At 38.7% G+C, this 22,286-nt stretch overlaps 1 protein-coding gene across 1 annotated transcript in view; it reads right to left on the bottom strand.

The window, feature by feature from the left end:
• Positions 1-582: 582 nt before the first annotated feature.
• ASB7 (ankyrin repeat and SOCS box containing 7) overlaps positions 583-22,286 on the bottom strand; it is a 56,528-nt gene continuing 34,824 nt past the window's right edge. Inside the window, exons 5-6 of the mRNA XM_060096919.1 lie at positions 18,693-19,298; positions 583-3,970 (exon numbers count right to left, since the gene is read on the bottom strand). Coding sequence (XP_059952902.1) covers positions 3,831-3,970; positions 18,693-19,298 — 746 coding nt within the window. The 3' untranslated portion in view covers positions 583-3,830. The remainder of the gene's footprint in view (positions 3,971-18,692; positions 19,299-22,286) is intronic.

Below are 22,286 nucleotides of genomic sequence, written 5' to 3'. Positions count from 1 at the left end.
ACCCTGGACAAGTCTGTAACAAGGTTATGGTAGCAAAACACTGCGTTTCTGCACGGGGTGCTAAGTCATCTGTCCTCCCTTCTTCTTAGCACAGCATCATTCACATTAGTCTGAGGTCTCTCCTAAATCAAGCTGTGCTTATATACAGAGGAAATATGAAATCAAAGTTATTTTCCTTCTATCTCTTGTAAGCTAATAAACTACCTCAAATTCATTGTTTAACTGAATATACTGTTCTGTTCTTAGAGATGCTGTGGTCCAAACTCTGTCCTCAGTCAAGGTGAGGGAGAGGTGAATACGGCCCCAAAAGGCTCAGTGCTGGATCAACACACTCAAGAATGGGATAGATAGTCTTTTGTTGGCAGGTGTTTGCAGAATACCTTAAAAAAGGGAGGGGGGCTTCCTTATCTGATCCAAAATGGTGCTGTTTTCTGTATCACATTCTTATACAATTCCCAATTATCTAAAATGCTGAGGAATGAAAGAGAGAGTTCTGTTTCTTTTGACCAAATAGCTGGAAGTATTAAAAAGTTAAGGTAGACTAGAAATAAAACACAATTCCAATATGTTTTAAACCAGATTTAAGTTGTTTTTTTTAATTCAAATCGACCCAAAGCAAAACTTACATTACAAAGGAAGAACAAAATACATTATGATATAACACACTAGGAGTTACATGAAAGCTAAATTTGTGGGCAAAGGGCCTCATCCCAATCACATTCTGGGCTGATGAGCAATTCTGCAAGAAAGTTAGAATCTCAGTTTTTGTATGGTCCACTCTGGTAATTAAACTACACATTCTCATCTCATAGGGTGTGTATCTGACAAATCAAGCTAGACTCCCTCACGCTCCAGATGTGTACTCTTGCTACTGCCAGAACACTGAATTCTCTAGCGGAAATGCTGTTCCAAGCATGACTGATAATGAATTAAAAAAACAAAATAGTCAAGTCCTCCAAACTAACAAGCATGGATTATTCTGTGGTAAATAGTTTAGAAATATGGGAATTAAATAATCTAAAAAACTTACTCTGCTGTACATTTATAAACAAATATTTACACACACAAAAAATCTGTTTTTAAAAGATGAGGTTTGCAGTTCATTAATGATCATCATCTTTTATGAGCTGGTTTCTTTGGTGTACTTGCCAAATATATTTCTAAATAGGTTTAGTAATAGGCTTAAATAATAAATTTCAAAAGAAACATAGAAGGATCAGTGACAAATTTGATACTATTCTGAACATTTCAGTCAAGATTCTGGAAAAACCAATCAGTTGATTTTCTGAAAATATGTGTTCTCATTATGTCACTACAGAAAGCTTCTCTGCCAATCAAATTCAAGTGCAGACCAGCACGTTCATCCCTATATTCCACCAGTTACCAACTTGGAGACATTTTAGTTATTGTTAAATATGATACGTGATTGGGATTCTATTAACAACAACAAAAAAAACATTCTTTTTAAACTTCCAGAAAAATGAAACCTCAAACAATAAATAATGGAATTATACACTTCTTCATTAAATAGAAATTTTGATTCCAGGAAGAGCATTCATAACTTTTTTCTGAAGTCGCAGCAGCAATACAGAACAAAGAATTTACCTTCATCTGACCTTTTTACTTGGAATTCCCTGACTCAAACTCAGTGGCTAACTTAGTTTGGAAACCTTTGACTGGCTGGGGAAAGAAAATCATTTTGAACTAACTGAATAAATTAATAGACACATGAGGAAATAAGTCCTGTGCAAATGTAACATTAACATCACTGCTCAGAGTGCAGGACCCCACAAGCCCTCCCATCTCCTCGTCTCCCTGGGCCCAGGGTTTCAGGGAAAAGTAACACAATTCATTTCTGGCCATGCCAGGTCCCTGATGCTGCAAATGTGTCTTAGCTCTGACCTGGCTATTGGTTTCCAGAATGGGAACACAGCTCAGCTCCTAGCTTCATAAAGGCCTCTCTCTCAGAAGATAACTTTTTGGAGATATTTTTATGAAAAAAAAAAAAAAAAAGACCACCCATTTCTATCCATCATGTTCCAGTTATAGTTTTGGGATGGTTACAAAACTGGCCACACTCTTAGTGGTTCCCTGTAGAAGAGGCTACGTAGCCCATCTGTGATCCCCCACAGCAACCTCTTCCCGAAGCTGCCCATTCCTCAGAAACCTGTACCCAGCCTAGGCCCAGCAGATCAGACATCTGATGCCACAGCTACTCTGCATCCAAGAGAATAAACTCTGTGCTTGAGGAAATAACACTGCTGGCTCTGAAAAGGGTAAAGCCAGAGTAGACTCCTAATTCTGCTTAGTTATACTTTTCAGGTAGGTGAAATAGCTTTATACTTAATGACTTAAAACTACAAATTCAGACAAGAGAAGCCCTTCATCTTGTAAACTTCTGATAATGAATTTATTACTGGTGTGTAACTATTCTGAAATTTCCTAAAGCACTAAGAACAATACTGGGATATTTTTAAAGTTTCTTCTGAAACTAACATGATGACAAATCAAGCACAGAACTCATTTCCAAGGGCATCACCATAGATCCCTAATGCCTCTAGAACCATTGTTATTGACACTTTATCATATTTATGTTTACACTAAAACATATGCCAATCAACGCAGAAAATAACTGTTCTGAAGAGCGTCACTGTGCATAACTTTAAAATAGATAGGAAATGCTTAATTAGCATATTAGGAATTAACCAGATTTACAAATGTGCACCCATTAGAAATTTTACCCTTTAGAAATTTTATTTCAACTGGGAAGAAAAAAACACCATGAAACCACCCCAAATTATTTAACCATTAAAGCCAAATGGTTTAACAATATTTTGGGCTATTTTTAGGGAATACTCTACCACCAGGACATGAAATTTTCAGCTTAAAGTGAAGTAAAAGACAAAGCTTAAAATGGAAGTTGCTAAAATGGAAATTGCAACTGACATACTATGGTTCTGCAATTAAAATTAGTGGTGGTTCCTGTTCTCACAGGCATGTCCAAGCCAGCTGTGGAATGAGGAACATCAAGTGAAATAATGCATAAAATACACCAGAAAGAGTACTGCACTGGAGGCACTGTTTTAAAAACAGAATACACGGGCTTTATAAAGCTATTTTCTTTCCCATTAGTTTTTTTAAAAGCACAATTCAACTAGAGACAGAAGTTGAGACGCAACGTCTCTGGGTAGTGTACTTCAGTTGTTAAAAAAAAAAAATAAGTTAAAAACAAGAGCACACCAACAGGAAAGCAGAGGTAATGGATTTATGTCATCCAAAGCTACATTAATTAGGAAAAGAACAGTTTGAAACAGCCAATTTGTACTCATGAAAAATGACTGAGGTGACAGCGTTACTTTAAAATTTTCTTAGGGCATTTTCCAGTAGAACCCAGGATGCCCTGGGTAAAACTGTGCCTCCAAACTGTAACAAGTGCTCTGCTGGTTTATAATATTGTGCACGTCAATGAAACCATACATTTGGAAAGGGTAAATTCTCCACTCCTAACCTGCTTGTGTCATTTTGGAAAAACAATTGTTTTAAATGCAATATTGTATAGAAAGCTTGAACCTCGTAAACTTGGACCAAGAAACCAAATTAAGACCTTCAAGCATGTGGGGGGTGTGTGTGTGTGTGTGTGTTTATATATATAAAAACATCCCTCCCCTACAATGAAAACCAAACAAACAAACAAAAAAAACCTAAAAGTGTATACCTGCTTTCTGATTTCACAGCAAATCAGAAATTGCATAGGATATACTTTGTGCAAGGCAAAAAGCCTTTTAAGTATCTGGAATATAATTCCTATCTTGCTCACAGTTCTGTGTATATCAGATATCATCAAATTTGTGTTTTAAGTAGTCTTTCATGACCTTGGCAATTGGTAGTTCATCAAGTAGCTTTAGGTTTTGAAGGCCTATACATTGTCGAATTTTAATTCGGCACAGGTCCTGCAAGTTTCTGGGCTGTCCTATAAAGACAGAAAAAAGAAAATGTTACAAAGCTGCAAAGCACAACATTTAAGGTGGGCTTTAAGGTTCTGAAAAGAATAGTTTATTTCACTGGGAAGTGTCTCTCTGTGGACTTTATATTCAAAGGATCAGAGAGACTCTAGCTAGGAGGACATGTCCTGGGTACCTTCATATGGTGTCTCATTTGATCCTTTTCACATCCCTGGGATGGTCGATATTTTCACCTCCATTTTACAAATAGGGACACTAAAGATCAGGGATTTTAGTCAATTGCTCAATGTCAGACGACCAATTAAAGCTTTTTAGACAGAGGCTAAAACCAGATCTTCTGACTCTAAGCCTGGTATGCCTACCAGTACAAACTGGAATGTCAGTTCTTGTCCCAGGTAGGCCTCTAATATGCTGGGTGAACCAGTGTGAGGCAAATCACTCTTCTGGGCCTCAGTTTCTCCACCTGAAAAGTGAGGGAACTAAAAGAGATGCTTTCTAACATGGCTCCTCCTGTCAGCTCACTGTCCAGGGCACAGAACACAATCCTGGGGAGCTCTCCCAAATGACATCTGCCCTGGTGTTCACCGTGATTCTGGACACAGCAGAACTTGGCTGTGGGGAGGGCATGGACTGGGAGGGCAGCGGGGGCAGAAAAAGCACCCCAAGCTATTCTGAATCTCCATCTCTTCAAACATGCCACCCTGACCATCTGCCAATAAAAACCTCTGCTATAACCCAACTCAAAAGAAAAATTACAAAATGCAATTCCTTTCACTTTTGAATATTCTGTTTTACCAAATCAATATAGATGACCACAAACACAAGCAAAAATTCTTTGCCACAGAGCCTCAGAAGTGTTTGGATTCACATAAATTCTACTTTCATATTAAATGGTAATAATAATACAAGCTAACATATGTTGAATGTGTACTCTGTGCCATGTAGTCTTATAAGCTCCCGATATATACTAACTCGTTTAATCCTTTTACGAGGGAAGTACTTTGATCATCATCCCCATTTTACAGACTGCTTGCATCTCTAAGTAACATGCTCAAAGTCAAGCAGGATGCTATACTTCAGCGATTCTCAAACTTCTTGGCCTCAAAACCTCTTTACAGGGACTTCCCTGGTGGCCCAGTGGATGGGAATCCGCCTGCCAATGCAAGGGACACAGGTTCGATCCCTGGTCCAGGAGGATCCCACGTGCCGCGGAGTGGCTAAGTCCGTGCGCCAGGGCTGCTGAGCCTGCGAGCCACAACTGCTGAGCCTGCGCTCTAGAGCCTGTGGGCCATGACTGCTGGGCCCACGCACCTGGAGCCCGGCTCCGCAATGGGGCGGGGGCACCGCAACAAGAGGCCCGCGCACCGCAGTGGAGAGTGGCCCCCGCTCGCTGCAACTGGAGGGGGCCCGCGCGCAGCAGTGAGGACCCAACGCAGCCATAAATAAATAATAAATAAATAATTTAAAAAAACCCCAAAACACTTTACCATATTAGAGGTTAAAACAGAAATTTCAGAAATACTTATTAATTCATTTAAAAATAACAAAGATAAACCCTATTATATGTTAGTTAACATAAATACCATTGTTATGAAGGTAACAATATTTTCAAAAATAAATGAGAAGAATGGCATTCTTTCACATTTCTGCAAATCTTTTAAAGGTCTGGCTTAACAGATGATGGCTGAACTCTCATATATGCTCCTACACTCAATCTGTTGTGATGAAACCACATCATCCAGTCTCTGGGGAAGTCCACTTACTCTCATAAAAGAAGGAATGTGGAAAAGACAAATAATGTCTTAGTATTATTATGAAAATTGCTCTGACCTCGATATCCTGAAAGAGTCTGGCTAACTCCAGGGGTCCCCAGGCCATACATGGAGTACTACTGCTGTACTTAGTACTTACTTGAATTGTACTCGTTTACAGGGATCACCATTATTCAAAATTAAGTAATTCTTTATAAACAAAAAAGGGTCCTTAAAACTTAGACCTCTGCTCTGTAAGACCTGTATGAACATGTGCTTTCCAAGAGGTACTTAATACATGGTCTCTTAACAGAATCACAGCTGAAGCTACTGCTTTCCTAAAAATGGCTGTAAGCTAGGGGCACGTGTATCCGTGGATGTCTGCATAAGGATCCCTGTGAGGCTGTAACACTCACTCATGAGTCTCTTGGTGAGGTGTGTCCCCCTCATCGTCCAGATCTCTACTAAAAGGGCACTGCTGAAAGAGAGATGAGGTCAGGTTCCCCATCAGATTCTCTCCGAGCTCCTTTTCTCTACAGTACTTAACAAGGCTATGATTTTACATTTACTTGGTGATTACCCATTAATGTCCATCTTCCTCACATGTTCCATGAGGGTAAGACGATTTCTGGTTGCCAATGCAAAAGTCCAATGCCTGACACAATACTCAACAAATACTAGTTGAACAAATGAACACTTAATAGGCTTGTCCTTAAAGTATAAAACAGCTCATTGCAAAACACACCCATGTCAACGGCAAATCGTTTTCTAACCTGTTTTGAATTATTTTTCATCACCATTCATGGGCTACCTTTAGGAAGAGAATAAATTATCACTGTCATTTTTCAACAAATGCTTATAGTATTTGATCTGCAAATGCAAACCAGAATATGTATCAGATTTGAATCTTCTTTTTTTAAAGAATTTGATTTTCCTAATAGATGGCAGGTCCTTTTCAAGTACAATATTAATGAAAAGAATAACCACAATGTATTCAGGCAAAAAACAGATGACATAGAACTGACATATATAAATATACATGTGTACTTAAATGAAAACATATCATCTAACAATGTGGAAAACCTGTATTATTGGAATTTGCTTAGCTAAGATAGAAAAGATGGAAACAATAGGTTCCAAATAGGGGATCTTCTGATGGTCTCGTTTTGTGGCAGATTATACTCTCCAAAAACGACCACAGTACCTCCTATGCCTCATGCTCTTTCTTTTACAATGTGACTGGATACCCCATCATTAAGAGATGGTATCTAGGTTCCCTCTCCTTGAAACTGCGTGGGCTCATGACTATGGTGGAACTCATAGATCATAGCTTTCACCTGGCTCTTGGGACATTCACTCTTGGCACACAGCTATCACCACGCCATGAAGAAGTCTCAACAGTCTACAAAAAGGAACTGAGGTCAATGCCCAACATCCAGGCTGAGCTCCCAGCCAAGTGCCCGCACAACTAGCCAGCCATCAGAGTGAGCCCTTTTGACAGTGGAAAGGCCCCAGTCAAGTGGCTCCAGATGACACTGCTTGGAGTAGAGAAGTAAAATAATCATCTATTATTATTTTAAGCCACTAAAATTTGCAGCATTAGATAACCAAGTGAGATTCTGGGATGTGGAAGTAGGGGGTTGCCATTAAAAAAAAAAAATCTAAAATAGATGGCTTTGTCATTGGGACCAGGCAGGAGGGAAAAGCTTTGATGAGGCTGTTGGTCAGGGCTTAAGGGAAAGTTTTAAAAATGTTACTAGAAGCTGGAGGAAAGGGGAGACTTTTAATGGTTTAATAAATTCAAAGGAGGAAGCTACAGAAATACTACCACCCTCAGAAGCTATTGGTGCATTAGCCTTTCCCAGGGAAAAATGCACTTTCTATGCCTAAATATCAGAAAGTTTTACTCAATTTGCTACAGAATTTTCTTCTTCTTAAGCAGTGTGTTGTGGCAGTCTTTTAATGTTTGGGGAGAATGTGATCTTTTGAAGATTTCCTGACCATGTATAATTCCTGTCTGCAGAAAGACCTTGAATGGTAAAGGCCAGAGTGGTTAAAAGCATCAACTCTCCAGCCAGCATCAACCGCTGGCCCCAGTAGCTCTTGGGTGAGCTACTTAGCCTCCTGCCTTGGTTTCTGCATCTATGAACTAAGGATAACACCACCTACATAATAGGCCTTACAAGCATAAAAAGAATTAGTTTTGGTATAAAGTGCTTACAATAGTACCCAGGCATATAGTAAGAGCTATAGAGTATCTGGTAAATAAATGTTAAAATAGTAATTTTAAACACTTGTAAGGATATGTTTTACTTCCCCTTCTCAGAAACGTAGAGGGCTCCTTTTTGGAAGATGAAGCTTCCTGGTGTTAAGACTGTAAGAAAACTAGCTGACAACTTAACAGTAAAAGAACAACTCGTAATCTAGTCCTGGGAAACAGTCCTGAGCAAATTGATGGAAATCATATTCTGGAAATCACTACATGACCTGGAGTTGGCAGAGATGTGAGAACTTTGTATAAAAAAGCTGTGCAGTGATGAAGTGAGGTGTGTCGTTATACTACTGCTCCACAAATATACAGATATTCCCTCACCTTGCCAGGTAGCGGCACTGAGTGAAAAGCGGGCTACATAATAAAGAGTAATAAAGACTAATTCTAATGACTGTTATTTCTAAGACTATTTAAGGACCCATTTTTTCAGGAATATCATTTTAGGAATAGAAGATTATGACTGAAAAAGAAGTACAGGCATACCTCGTTTTATTGTGTTTCGCAGATACTGCATTTTTTACAAATTGAAGGTCTGTGGCAACCCTGAATTGAGAAAGTCTATCAGTGCCATTTTTCCAGCAGCATTTGCTCACTTCATGTCTCTGTGTCACATTTTGGTAGTTCTTGCAATATTTCAAACATTGCCATTATTATTATATTATTATGGTGATCTGTGATCAGTGATCCTTTTCTTGAAGTTACTACTAGGCTAAAAGGCTCAGATGATGATTAGCATTTTCTAGCAATAAAGTATTTTTTAAATTAAGGTACACACATTGTTTTTTTAGACATAATGCTATTGCACACTTGATATACTACAATATAGTCTAAACATAACTTTTCCATGCGCTGGGAAACCAAACAATTTGAATGACTTGCTTTATTGCAATAGTCACTTTATTGCAGTGGTCTGGAACAGAACCTGCAGTATCTCTGAGATGTGCCTATTTATTTTGTTGTCAACATATCACTCAAAAGTATTTACTGAGCACCTACTATGTACTTAAAAATGCACTGTCCCAGAGATTAAAGGGGCAAGAGAAAGAAGGAGGTGGTGGCAGAGGAAAAGAAGGCAGAGAAAGAGAATAAAGGGAACAAAAGCAAAAAACCAACACATGTGCACGCTGCTTACCAGGCGTCTTAGAAAATTACTCCTGTCCTGTTAAATAGCAACTGCCTTGTCCGTGGGATGACAGGGGAGACCTTGGGGGACATCTCACAAAAAGAGTATAATTTAAGGAATTATAAACACTATGGGGGATGCAGAAACACTACAAACTATTATTCATACTAATGAACTACAATGGGATTACATAATACTTCAAAGGGTTATTAGTCTTTCCATTTGGTAAAGAAGCCCATCATTAGTAATAATTGGGCTGGTATAAAATAGGAAATCAGCTTTTGAAGGGTCTGGTCTAGTATAATTACAAAACCAGGGCAGCAGCATAATTTTGAAAATTAAATATCCTAAAGCACCTCCTTTTGACATGACCACCACTGCATTTATAATAGGCTAAACTTATTTATTTAGCACTCTCCATCTTAGGTCAACATCTGGAATGGTCTCCCAATACCTCTTTGTTTTATTTCAGTTTCCCATTTTAAGATCCTACCATAAACACATTTTATTCCTTTGCTTTTGCCTCTGAATTCCCTTCACAGGGACTTAGTATGAAATGTGTTAAATCTTATTTTACAGGACAAAGGTAGTTGCGAGCTCACCTCAAAATAAAAATCATGTTATTGTAAAATAAAAGGCTATTCTGATTTAACTCTTAGATAGAATCCAAAAGTACACAATGTCAGCCTTGATGACATTTGTCCACTTGTTACATTTTTCTTCACAGGCACACGAGCTTTGACCTATTTTTCTCATTTGCACTAAGCCAAACAAAAGCATATATTGCTTCCTAACAAATAACAGAAATCCCTAGAAGCCTACATAAAAAATAGAAAGTAATACAAATATGACAGAAATAGTACAGAATAAGGTAATACTTTCCATATCAAAGAACCTTAAAATGTGGTGTAATTTGACTTAAAACTGTGTACTATTTATTTATTTCTAAAAGTGATTTTAATAATTGGGACTAAATAACCTAATAAGACTACAATGTAGATGTGTAGCAAAATCCCCAATGAGAAGAAAAATCAATAATCAAAAATAACCTTAGTTAAAATGTGTTACACAAATTATTTCCTCAAAGAGTTATACTAAGTAACACTATTTTGGTAAGTCATACTGAAAAAAAAAAAGAAAAAAAAAGTCAAAGAAATTGATTAAAGAAGCATTTGAAAGGAACACAGGAGGAGTAAGGGCACCTGATGCTGAGGGGTTGTATGGGGTCATCTGCTTACATACCTACCTGTTGCTGTGCTGGACTTAGCTGAGAAAGCCACAGCCTAAATTTCACTTTCTTAAAATTAAAGTCATGATTTATATTCTTACTTTTTTTAAAGTTTAAAACTTTGCAGCTAAAACATACTACTTGACTATGACTAAAATTTAAATAAAGACATATTTCAGGTTACCATAGTGTTTATAAAATAGTATTTTTTTTTATAAAGACTTGTTCCTTTATTTTATTTTTTTTATTATTATCTTTTTGGCGTTACGCGGGCCTCTCACTGTTGTGGCCTCTCCCGTTGCAGAGCACCGGCTCCAGAGGCGCAGGCTCAGCGGCCATGGCTCACAGGCCCAGCCGCTCCGCGGCATGTGGGATCCTCCCGGACCGGGGCACGAACCCGTGTCCCCTGCATTGGCAGGCGGACTCTCAACCACTGCGTCACCAGGGAAGCCCTAAAATAGTATTTTTAAATGCCCGTGATTTCAGGTTACTGTAGTGTTTATAAAATAGTATTTTTAAATGCCCGTAACTGATGTTCTAGAAAGTAACAATCTTAAGTACTTGATGGATTAAGTCTCTGCAAAACAGTTTATCCAACTCATTCCCATTTACCTAATCTTTTTCTCTTAGAAGTATGAGCCCTTTATTTTTCAAATTCCTTTTGGTCAATTTACTTATTTAAAAAGTTTTTATTTAAATAATATATTTAAAAATTATTTATTAAATACATTAAAATTATTTAAAATTTAATTTAAATAATTAATTCCTATTATTAACTCCTTTAATTCCTTAAAACATACAAATTGAAATATTGATACAACCCAGCACTACCTTTTACCTACCACTGAAGCATAATGAGCAGCTGCTTCAAGTATTTGAACAGCATCTACTAGAAACACAGATCAGTGCATTACCTTAGACTCCTCTAGATATTAAACACAAACCCAACTGGCATATTCTCTGCCTTAAGAGTAATTTATACGAGAGCCTGCCATGCTATGTAAAAAAGAAAAAAAAAAGGTGTTTAGTAAACAGTTAAGTGGTTAACTTACTCAAGGACTCCTTGGCACCTCTGATATGGTGCTGTGCACGGTGAATCTCTGAAACTGGGATCTAGAATCCAGGGTACTAGTCTTCTAAACTGACTTGCACTCTTAAAATTATAGGACCTCAAAGAATTTTTGTTTATGTGTGTTATACCCATCTATATTCATCATATCTAGAAAATAAATGTCAGAAATTTTAAAAAAACTTATTGATTCACTTAAAATACTAGTAATAAATTTATTATCAGTTGAAATAAGTTTTTATGGGAAAAAAAGCTGCTTTTCAAAACAAAGATTTCATGAGAAGAGTGGCACTGTTTTACATCTCTGCAAATATCTCTTAGGTCTGGCTTCAGAGAAGACTGCTGGATTTACAGATCTGCTTCTGCGTACCATCTGTTGTAATATGCTGTTATGATTGAAGTAGATGAAGAAAATCCAGACTCACATAGGTAGTTGGAAAAGGAAGGCCATTTTCATGGCCTTTTTAGATAATCATGGATCTTCTTTGATACTTCACCAAAACTCAACAAGAGGTGTTTTTTTAAAGGTTAGATGCAATATGGACTCTGAAACCACAACAATGAACTTCTTTATACTCTTTCACATTAAAATCCATTGGTCTGTTTTGCCCTCTGAACGGATCTTTTACCCATGCATGATTTTGTAACATCATGCATTAGTCATTTGGAAAATACTGGTTACCTGGGTTATTATGCAGATCTTCCATATGTTGACCCAATTTATTACATGATATCAAAAAATTACTTTTGGGGCTTCCCTGGTGGCACAGTGGTTGAGAGTCCGCCTGCCGATGCAGGGGACATGGGTTCGTGCCCCGGTCTGGGAAGATCCCACATGCCACGGAGCGGCTGGGCCTGTGAGCCATGGCCGCTGAGCCTGTGCGTCCGGAGCCTGTGCTCCGCAACGGGAGAGGTCACAACAGTGAGAGGCCCGCGTATCACACACACACACAAAAAAATTACTTTTGTTATTATCTCTACTAATCTCAAAAATGTCTTTACATGTTGGGAAATTGTCAATGTCCCAGTGGCAAATACAAAAATACAAGTTTTTCAAAATTCTAATTTTCACTTGAAAGCTCAAATTTTATGACTCCCCATAAATACTGTCGGTTGTTTTCCTTAAGGTGACAAATGCACTTTATTCATTTTCAAGAAAATGTCTACCAAATACCAAAGCCTAAACAGCTATAGTTTGGCTGTCCGTCCATCCTTCAGGTAAAAATGGTATTCCACCAAAAATGCTGCTGGTTCAGCTCAAACAAATCACAGATGTACTTTTCCTCAATTCAATCACAGCACTTCATTACACAGTAAGAATACTTTCAATTTCCATCCCACAGAATAATTAAAAGGTACATACTGAAAGGGATAAGATTTAATAAAATTAAATCAAAGAGATTCCTAAATGGAACTGGAACACTCTTTACTGAGATTGCCTTGTGATGAAGAACACAACTACTAGTACCCTCTGGGACTACTGCCTTGATTAATGCTGAGGTACCTGCCATTTTACCCACCACAGCTCTTACACCATCAGTGCAAAAGTCAGTGCAGAGACACAGACGTAGTGAACGGACATGTGGGCACGGGGGGGAAGGCGAGGGTGGGAAGAATTGGGAGACTAGGTTTGACATAAATACACTACTATGTGTAAAACAGATAGCTCATGGGAACCTGCTGTATGGCACAGGGAGCTCAGCTCTGTGCTCTGTGATGACCTAGATGGCGGGGTGGTGGGGGAGAAGGGAGGTCCAAGAGGAAGGGGATATAGGTATACATATAGCTGATTCACTTCATTGTACAGCAGAAACTAACACAACATTGTAAAGCAATTTTACTCCAATAAAAAAAAAAAAAGAAAAGGCAAATAATATCTTAGTATTGTTATGAAATTAGTTTTGGCCTCATGGGCACCTAAAACTGTCTCGAGGACCCCCAAGAGTCCACACTGTTCTACATGAATCCAGAAACAAAATAAAATAAAACCACAAGCAGCAGGATATCATCCCCTTTAAGAGTGTTTATTGGCAAGAATTTTTAAAAGGAGGGACTCCACGGACTATGGTCTAATTCCCCCATTTTTCAGAGAAGGAAACAGACCCATAAGGCAGGTGGAGGCTAAGCAGCTTGCCCAAGTTTATTAGGTAAGTCAGACACTGGGTCAAGAGCCCATTAGCTGCTCTCTCCACCACCAGACTCAGCTGATTCAATGCACCCATGACACAGGCACAGCTGAGAAACCTTCAGGACGCTATAAGGGAGACACGTGCCTCTGAATACAAGTGGGCAAAACTCTACTCAGCCCAAGGGACCATGGATAGGATGATTTTCACACTTTAAGTAAAAATGATAAAAATAATGAATAGACTTCTGGTTTCAGCTCCAACATATAAAGAACTTGAAGTCCTCACTCCAGTCCTTACAAGAAGAAAAAGCTGAACAAACTGAAATTAATGACTTATCTAGGACCCATCGGTAAACTGATGTCACAGGGCAAACCTCCACCATAAAATCTGGAGAGAGAATCAGATCTAGAGTCACAGCTGAAATCTGTGCACCTGCAGCAGTAGCTACTGGAGCCACAAACTGGTAGGAACACTTAAATGGTCATTTTGACAAACTGCCAAGAGCCGTGCATGGACCAGCCTGAGAGGGAGAGCCACAGTCTTAGGAAACCCCCGATGTTCTGAGCTTTCCTTTTAGGAACCCCATCAGGTTCTCACATGAAGAGACAATAAAGACCCCCTCATGGCTCTGCCAGGGGGAGGGTGAGAATAACTATCTGACATACACTCAGAAACTTCATAACAAAGTCTGTTCTGCAAGGGAAGAGACTTCACCAGAGTCTTACCCCACCTGGAGAATAAACGTTTCTCTGACTCCAGCCACTGCAGTCCTCCTAGCTCACCAAGGTGTGGGTATTTGGGGGTGGGGGGCAGGGCATGAAACAGGGGAGAGAGCAAAACTGCTTTCTCATGAAATCTCTCTTTCTTAAAAAACTTTCATATTCTGAGTAACTCCTTGACTCGGAAAGTTTACATTGTAGGGCAGGGAGATGATAAGGGGAAAAGAGCACTAGATTACAATCCCATTGCTCAAGGAGAGTTCTATTATCATTTAACCATTTCTCAGGGTAAGCTTTACTTATGAAATAGTCTTTCTTGAAGTTTTAACGTTGCACCTCTTTTAACAACAGTTTCTTGTGCTCGCCCTTTCTTGTGCATAAATGTTAATTTTTTCTTTTGAATTGGACAAACATTCCTACAATCTCTGCTCTTTATCTTCAGCTAGAGAATTTTTGCCCATTCCTATATGCCAGAGTTTCCATGATCCTCTTAGCTCCAAATGGTGTCTGTGCAAACGCTACATACAAATTATTCTACTTTAATTAACTGCATGCATTTGCATGACCCTCAGAATGAGTGTCTCCAACAGACCTCCATCAACAGATCTCCATCATCCTCCATCAATGGACCTCCATCAGAACGTCTGCTGCTGTCTGTCATCACCACCATTTCTACCTGTCATCGGTCACATTTTCATTGCTCTCTCTGTTGTTGTCCCTTTAGTTTATTTGCTCCACTCTTTTTTTTTTTTCTAGTAAAAGAACTAAAAGACCAAAAACTGGCTTATCTAAGCAGGAAACATCTTTCCCTCAGCAAGGTGATCTTCATTCTCCAGGTAGGATCTTTGGCTCTTCTTAGCTGTATTTACTGTTCCAGGGCACAAAAAAGCTGCTCCTTCAGTTGACTGGCTTTCTGGAGGTGATCACATTGAGTTCCAGCCATTCTAGAAGGCAGAGGTTTCTGGAAGTCTGTCTGTAGAATAACAACACCTCTTTGTGGCTTCTCCCTCTACTGTGACCAACAAGGCACCCACAGATACTACCTTATAACTAAGCCACTTGACCTGCTCTGTTTTTATCGAGTGTGTATCAGAGCTTTTATGGCAATTTTCCTAAAAAGCCACAGTAGCTTTTAGATTCTAGGATTATGACTGTCTTGAGTTCTTCCAATTTAAATAACTTGCTCTCTAGTAAAATGGCCCTGAATAAAGACCACCAAGTGGCATTTCTGCTGTCCTTACACCTCAGGAGTCTGAGTTTTCAGATTTGAGGCCAAGGACTTGGGGCCTAGAGAGCGGTAGCTCTCAGCAGCAGTAAAGACTGAAAGGAGCTCAGGGATTTGACTTGATGGCTCCCTGAACCACCTAACCATCTTTCACTCTGGTTTTCTTTTCTTTTTTAAAAATTTATTTATTTATTTATTTATTTTTGGTTGCATTCGGTCTTCATTGCTGCACGCGGGCTTTCTCTAGTTGCGGCGAGCGGGGGGCTACTCTTTGTTGCAGCGCACAGGCTTCTCATTGCGGTGGCTTCTCTTGTTATGGAGCACGGGCTCTAGGTGTGTGGGCTTCAGTAGTTGTGGCAATGGGCTCAGTAGCTGTGGCTTGAGGACTCTAGAGTGCAGGCTCAGTAGTTGCGGCGCGCAGGCTTAGCTGCTCCGCGGCATGTGGGATCTTCGTAGACCAGGGCTTGAACCCATGTCCCCTGTGTTGGCAGGTAGATCCTTAACCACTACGCCACCAGGGAAGTCCTCACTCTGGTTTCCAAGAGAGCCAGTACAGAGCTCCAGAGGGCATCAGCTACAGTTGGTCCTTCTAGCACATAATTATTCACTAGGAAAAGAAAATCTAATAAATAATGCACAGGTGAAGCAGAAACACTTAATTTGCTTTTGGCAGGAAACACCACTGACAGCAAAGTCAAGAAGTAATGAATTATGTTGCATCACCTGAAGACAGAGGGTAACTGCAGCCTTCCAAGGACAGATGGTCCTTCACTTCTGAAAAGCATCCCAAGTTTGCTCAGCCACCATCCTTACAGATGCAGCCAATCAGCCAACCCACACTTACTGAGGACCTACTAGGTGTATGGCTCTGCTCTAGGTGCAGTGGAGAACTCAAACACAAAGAGGCAGTCCCGTCGATTTTTCTATCTGCCCTAATTTTAAAGGTACGTGGGAATCTCTTTTTAACTCAACATTCTTGCTCTCCAGCAGCACTCCATGGTGGAACTGAGCAGTTCCAAGGGCTGGGGGATGAAGGGGCAGCTCCACCCATCCCCCTGGCTGCCTGTCTCCAGATGCAGACTACACAACAGTTTATAGAGTTGAAAATAGAGGCTATGGTAGAATAAGAATCTAAGGGATTCACTCTGTAGGTAGCAAGCCAGCTCTTGCTGTTCATCTATCCTCACTTAATTAATTATTTTATTTTTTAAAAAAAACATATATATAGCACTTAAAATGTGCCAGGTACTATTTTAAGTGCTTTATGAATATTAACTCATTCAATCCTCACAACAAGCCTGTAAGACAGATATAATTACCCCAATTTTAAGATGAGGACACTGAGGCACAGAGCAGTTAGCTAACCCACCCAAAGTAACAGCTAATGTGTGGTAGAGTCACGGCTGGTCTAACGTAGTCTAGCCCTAGTCTACACCATTAACCACTGAGCAAAGTATTTAACAAACAGGCTGCGGCATTTATGTGTGTAACATGCCTTCCTGAAGACAGACAAGGTAATTTAACCATGAGCCTCTAGTGTTAAAGTTAAAACAACAACAATAGCAGCAACAACAAAAATACATTCAGAATTTATTAAGAATAAGATATACTTTATAGGCTACATACCACGACAGAATTCTAACCTCAAGTTCAAGAGTAATCTTATCTTTCACTACACCAACACCCCTACTGGTCTATATAAATGAAAACTGCTAGAACATTTGCTGAGAGAATCAGCATTTGAATTTTTGCTGTAGTCTTTTCCTAAAATGTGGCCTGGATCTGAAGGGTCAGCTGGGGAGGAATCAGCACACACAACATCTCCTGTCTCTGGGTACATCAGTGTGCCTCAAAAGCTTTCGGCAAGAGACCACCTACCAGATAGCCCAAAACACCTCTCCCAAGGCAGGCCTATCTGTGCTGTACAAGTCGACAGCCACTAGGCACTTGTGGATGTTTAAATTTAAATTAATACAATTAAATAAAATTAAAAATTCAGTTCCTATGTGGCACTTGCCACATAATAAGTGTTCAACAGCCACATGGGGCAGTGGCTACCACAGTCGACAGCACAGAGACCATTTCCATCATCACAGAAAGTTCTATTGGACAGCATGAGTTAGACTCTGAGTGTGATTTCTTTTTATGCTTGAGTCTGAATATACTTAGTGGTAATAATTTCATCCTTCCCTTCTTATGAATAAACAAAATACAAATTACACTTCATTTCTTCATAAGTTTTCTACTCCCAAATTCAGCTCTCAGGGGGGCAGTGGATTATTTATAAGCAGGTCAAGTAAACTCATCCTCCAGTACCTGGTACCCAGAATGTGTTTCTTCTTCCATAACAATGAATGAAACATAAAACTTAGGTGAGGAAGGGGAATTCATTAAAAAGTGTGGCAGACAAATGTTTTGTTTATAGACTATGGCTTCATGTGTGATGTTAAGCTCTGAGACACATACTCGACTGGTTACAAGGAAGTCGGACAGGAGAGGGTGGCTACTCCACACAAACTAATACCTCTATCCGAAAAACAACACGAACACATGCACCACTACACACAATGGGTCAGACACTTTTCCTGGCTTTAAAAAAAAGTGCCCACACAAAAACAGGTCAGTTATATAGTCCTGTGTGGGCCAGAGACAGTGGCACCAAATTTTCCACTGGGAGCAAATTTTTCTTTACAACACTTTCTGATTTCTATCATCCTTAACCTGCATTACTAAGATGTCTGATAAATAACACTGTTGTTCCATTTCACGTGTGTTCACATTGTAAAGAAGAAGAAAAGCAACAATAAAACATGAGCAACAGCTTAGCAATAAAGCACAAATTCTAGGACACTTCCATAGCTATGGATGCTAAGATCCAAAATTCTCCTAATTCCTCAATCTCAAGTCCAGGAAAGCCTGGAAAGACTATGTTTATGACCAGTAGGAACTGCCTTGTTCTAGCATCAATCTTAACATCTAACATCGAGGGTGTTCTAACACCCTATCTACCCCCATTTACTTTTAGTAACACAACTGAATTTTTAATGAAATCCTGTGATATAGAGCTTTCTTTTCATTTCAGATGAATGGAATGAGCAGGGCTAATAAGAATCATTAATGTCTGGTCATTTTAAGTTGTAAAAATACCTTAAGCTACTCAGAAGATGCAAAATTTTTTAAAAAATGTAATAATAGAAATAATTAAATTACATACTTGTGACTTCTTGTAAGAAATCCAAACACGGTCGACTACTTCCAGAAATGCTTATTGAAACAGCCAGTGGGGTCTGTCCTTCATAGTTCCTTGTGTTCGTGTCCGCTCCATAATTATATAACATCCGTGCACAAAGCACGTCATCCCTAAGGGCAGACAAATGTAAAGGAGTTTGTCCATCTTCTAAGCGACCCAAGTTTGTGTCTGCTCCTCTCTGAAGGAACATTCGGCAATAAGAGTGATTGCTTTTGATCACAGCGTATCGCAACAGGAAACCATTCTGAATGTCAATGTTGGCATTGTGGTCCAGGAGGATTTTCACACAGCTTGACCTCTCTCGGATAATGGCGAGCTGAAGCGGCGTTGTACCTTTATCACTGAGCGGGTCGACCTCAGCCTTGAACTCCAGTAGGAGTCGGACAAATGAATCCCTACCATAGTGAGCAGCCACATGAAGGGGAGTCCAGCCATCATTGCTTTTTGCATTAATAATGTCGCTCCTGTATTCAGATTCTAACATCAGGCGTGCAATCCGAGCCCGGCCATGCATGGCTGCGTAATGAAGTGCAGTGAAGCCTCCGATTAAGTCCTTAACTGTGGGATCAGCTAGAGTTAAAACCAAAATGAAAACATTAGCAGACTCTGAGACAAAGCAACGAACTCTGCCATGGCACAGCACATCTTAGCCAATTCTCATATGAAATGTGAAATGATTAAACACTATAATGAATATTAAGTCCTTCTTGCCTCAGCTTAATTGAAATACCATTTTAATGGAGAAAAAATTTAGTAGAAAGTTATCAAACCTTGATTAATAGGATGAGTATATGACTTACAAAGCGTTTAAAAGCTGTATACAAAAAACACAGAGTCCAGATCACCACATCCCCTCTCTTTGCTAATTTCACCAATTGCCCTTGGCTTCCCAACTCCCTCATCTCTGTACTGTTTCATGTTTCTCTTCTGTTTTGAACTTTTTGTTTTATTTTCTCTTCTGCTGCTTCTTGGTCTTAAAAAGAAGCATGTGTAGCAACATCTGCTGATCTAAATTACGGATGTACTGTGGTCTGGCAGACTGTGTTGTTTTAGGGTGTATTAGGTAAAAATTAAAAAAAAAAAAAAGGTTTTCTGTGATCTGTAAGAATTCCAAAACATGTAAGATATATGTTAAGTGATCTTGATAAATCGTGTTTTTATAAGATAAAACTCTATTCTGAATTCTTCCTTTTACAAGAACTTTGGAGTTTTTAAGAATTAAGCAGCACACATTGTGAGAAAAATTGGGAGAAACCTCAGCACTGAATAAATATTATTTTCTAAAACAGTTCCAAACCTCTCTCCTAAATCGACAGATTTCTGGAAGAAAAAAAAAAAAAGAAATAAAGAGAAGAAAAGAAACCAAAATGATTTATCTGCTGTGTGACTCCTCAAGTCACAGACTTTTGTCACCTGCCCCCAATCTTTCCTAAAGCTGAGGGTCAGTTCTACACAGCTCTCATCCCACTAGCCTTCCTGGACAAGGGCAGAAAAGGGGTAAGAACCCTCATATGCTATAGGTAGGTCACTTCCTGGAGGCCAGCAATTCTGTGTGAAGATAACTGGGTGGACCTAACTACCAAGGATTAAAATACTTTCTTCTTATAAAAGTCACCATTAATTTTTAGCTTGTTCATGAAAGAGAAAAATTCATAACTGTTCTTCAAACAAACAAACAAAAAGCCTCCACAGTCATGTGATTAAACAGTCACGTTTTGTTTAGTAAAATGTTGGTTAGTTCTAAAACATTTTATGACAGCTTGGTCTCTTAGAAAAACCTATGAGGCAGAAAACTGTATCTAAAATAGTAATGATACTGTGGAGAATACAAATTTCAATTAAGAAATAGTTACAACAAAAGCTATAAAAAGTTAACACTTTTTAGGTAAGCTATATCAGTTGAATTTCTAAGATTATTTCATATAAACTGACATTACACAACACTAATATGACTTTTATGTGTTTAAAGAAAATGAGGGTATCATATCTGCCTTGGTCTTCACTAAAAGAAAGATATACAGTATTTATTCACTACTTAATTAAAAAAAAAAAGGAGCAAGAATATTTAAACAATGCACATTGCTGCCATCTACTGGTAAGGCATGAACATGAGCTACTGTTTCCATTTTGACAGATGATGCTGAGCCCTCAAATCTGTTTTCAGATACCTCACTTACCTAAAGTAGACTAAGTGAAGACAGGCATGAAATATAAAAAAGCCCCTTCTATTCAAATAAAACCATAAATCTTGCCAAGATGGCCATTCCTAATCTATACCTGACCAATCAACTGCTTCCAGACATTCTCTTTTAATCTGTTAGTGAAATTTAAGAATATCTTTTCTCACTTCTCCCACCTTTCATCTACCATGGGTGCCTTTAAAGTTGCCAGCAAACAGTCTCATGTGCATCCTATACTCGCTTTGTTTGACAGTAAAATTAAAATTATGTTACATAAAATTGCACTTGCATCTTTAGTTTTCCCCCTCAGGTCTTTTTAAGATTCTACTTACAACTTGGTGCTATACTGAGCTAGGAGAAACAAAGATTAACAAATACAGCAATGATCTGCTTAGTCTAAGTAAAAACCACTAAAATCCATTAATTGAGCACACACTGGAAACACAGCACAGAAGGAAGACTGTAGGTTAACAACGTATAAAATCTGTATAGTTACTTTCCTCAAGAAATTAACAAATAGGAAATACAAGACAAAGATGAAAACAAAAATTAATTTAAGGATTATTAGCCAATGCAACAAGATAAGAAAAAGATTTTATTTGTAACAGCAGAAACTACAAAACACCTAGATATAAATTCTGTAAGAAATGTGAAGGGCACATGTGAAGAGACCTTCTTTGACTTAATTGAATTCACTTCATCTGTGTCTGTTCAAATGTTCCTTCAACAGAAAAGCCTTCCCTGAACACTAACATGGTAGCCCCATCACCTCATAACTTTGTCCGCTTTAGCAAGCTTTCTCCCCCCAGGTGCAACCTATTTAATACAAATTGTAGCAGTCTCAAGAAACCCATTTGAAAAGTTTGAAAGTATATATAAATAAAAGCAGACAAACATTCCCTACCAATATGGCTTCTTTCTTTCCAACAGCTTTACTGAGGTGCAATAAAACTGAACCATTTTAAGTATACAGGTTGATGAACTCTGATGAATTGTATACAGTCATGTGACTACCACTACAATCAAAATATTCCCATCATCTCAAAAAGTTCCTTCCTGCCTCTTTATAGACAATTTCCTGCCCAGACTCTGCATCCCAGGCAACCACTAATGTTTTGCCTTTCTATAATTTGATATAAGTGGAATCATAGAGTAGTAGGCTTTTGTATTTGACTTATTTCACTTATCATAATGTTTTTGAAATTCATACATGTTGTTGTTCATCAAAAGTTCGTCCTTTTGTATTGCTGAACAGTATACCATAATATGGATATACAGTTATTTATTTATAGTCAGTAGCAAATGGATAAATGGGTTATTCCTAGGCTATAATGAATAAGGCTACTGTGAACATTCATATACAAGTTTGTTTGTGGAT

The sequence above is a fragment of the Mesoplodon densirostris genome, chromosome 4 (genome assembly GCF_025265405.1).
Source record: "Mesoplodon densirostris isolate mMesDen1 chromosome 4, mMesDen1 primary haplotype, whole genome shotgun sequence".
Classification (NCBI taxonomy): Eukaryota; Metazoa; Chordata; class Mammalia; order Artiodactyla; family Ziphiidae; genus Mesoplodon; species Mesoplodon densirostris.
This window is presented reverse-complemented; position numbering and strand designations above follow the sequence as displayed.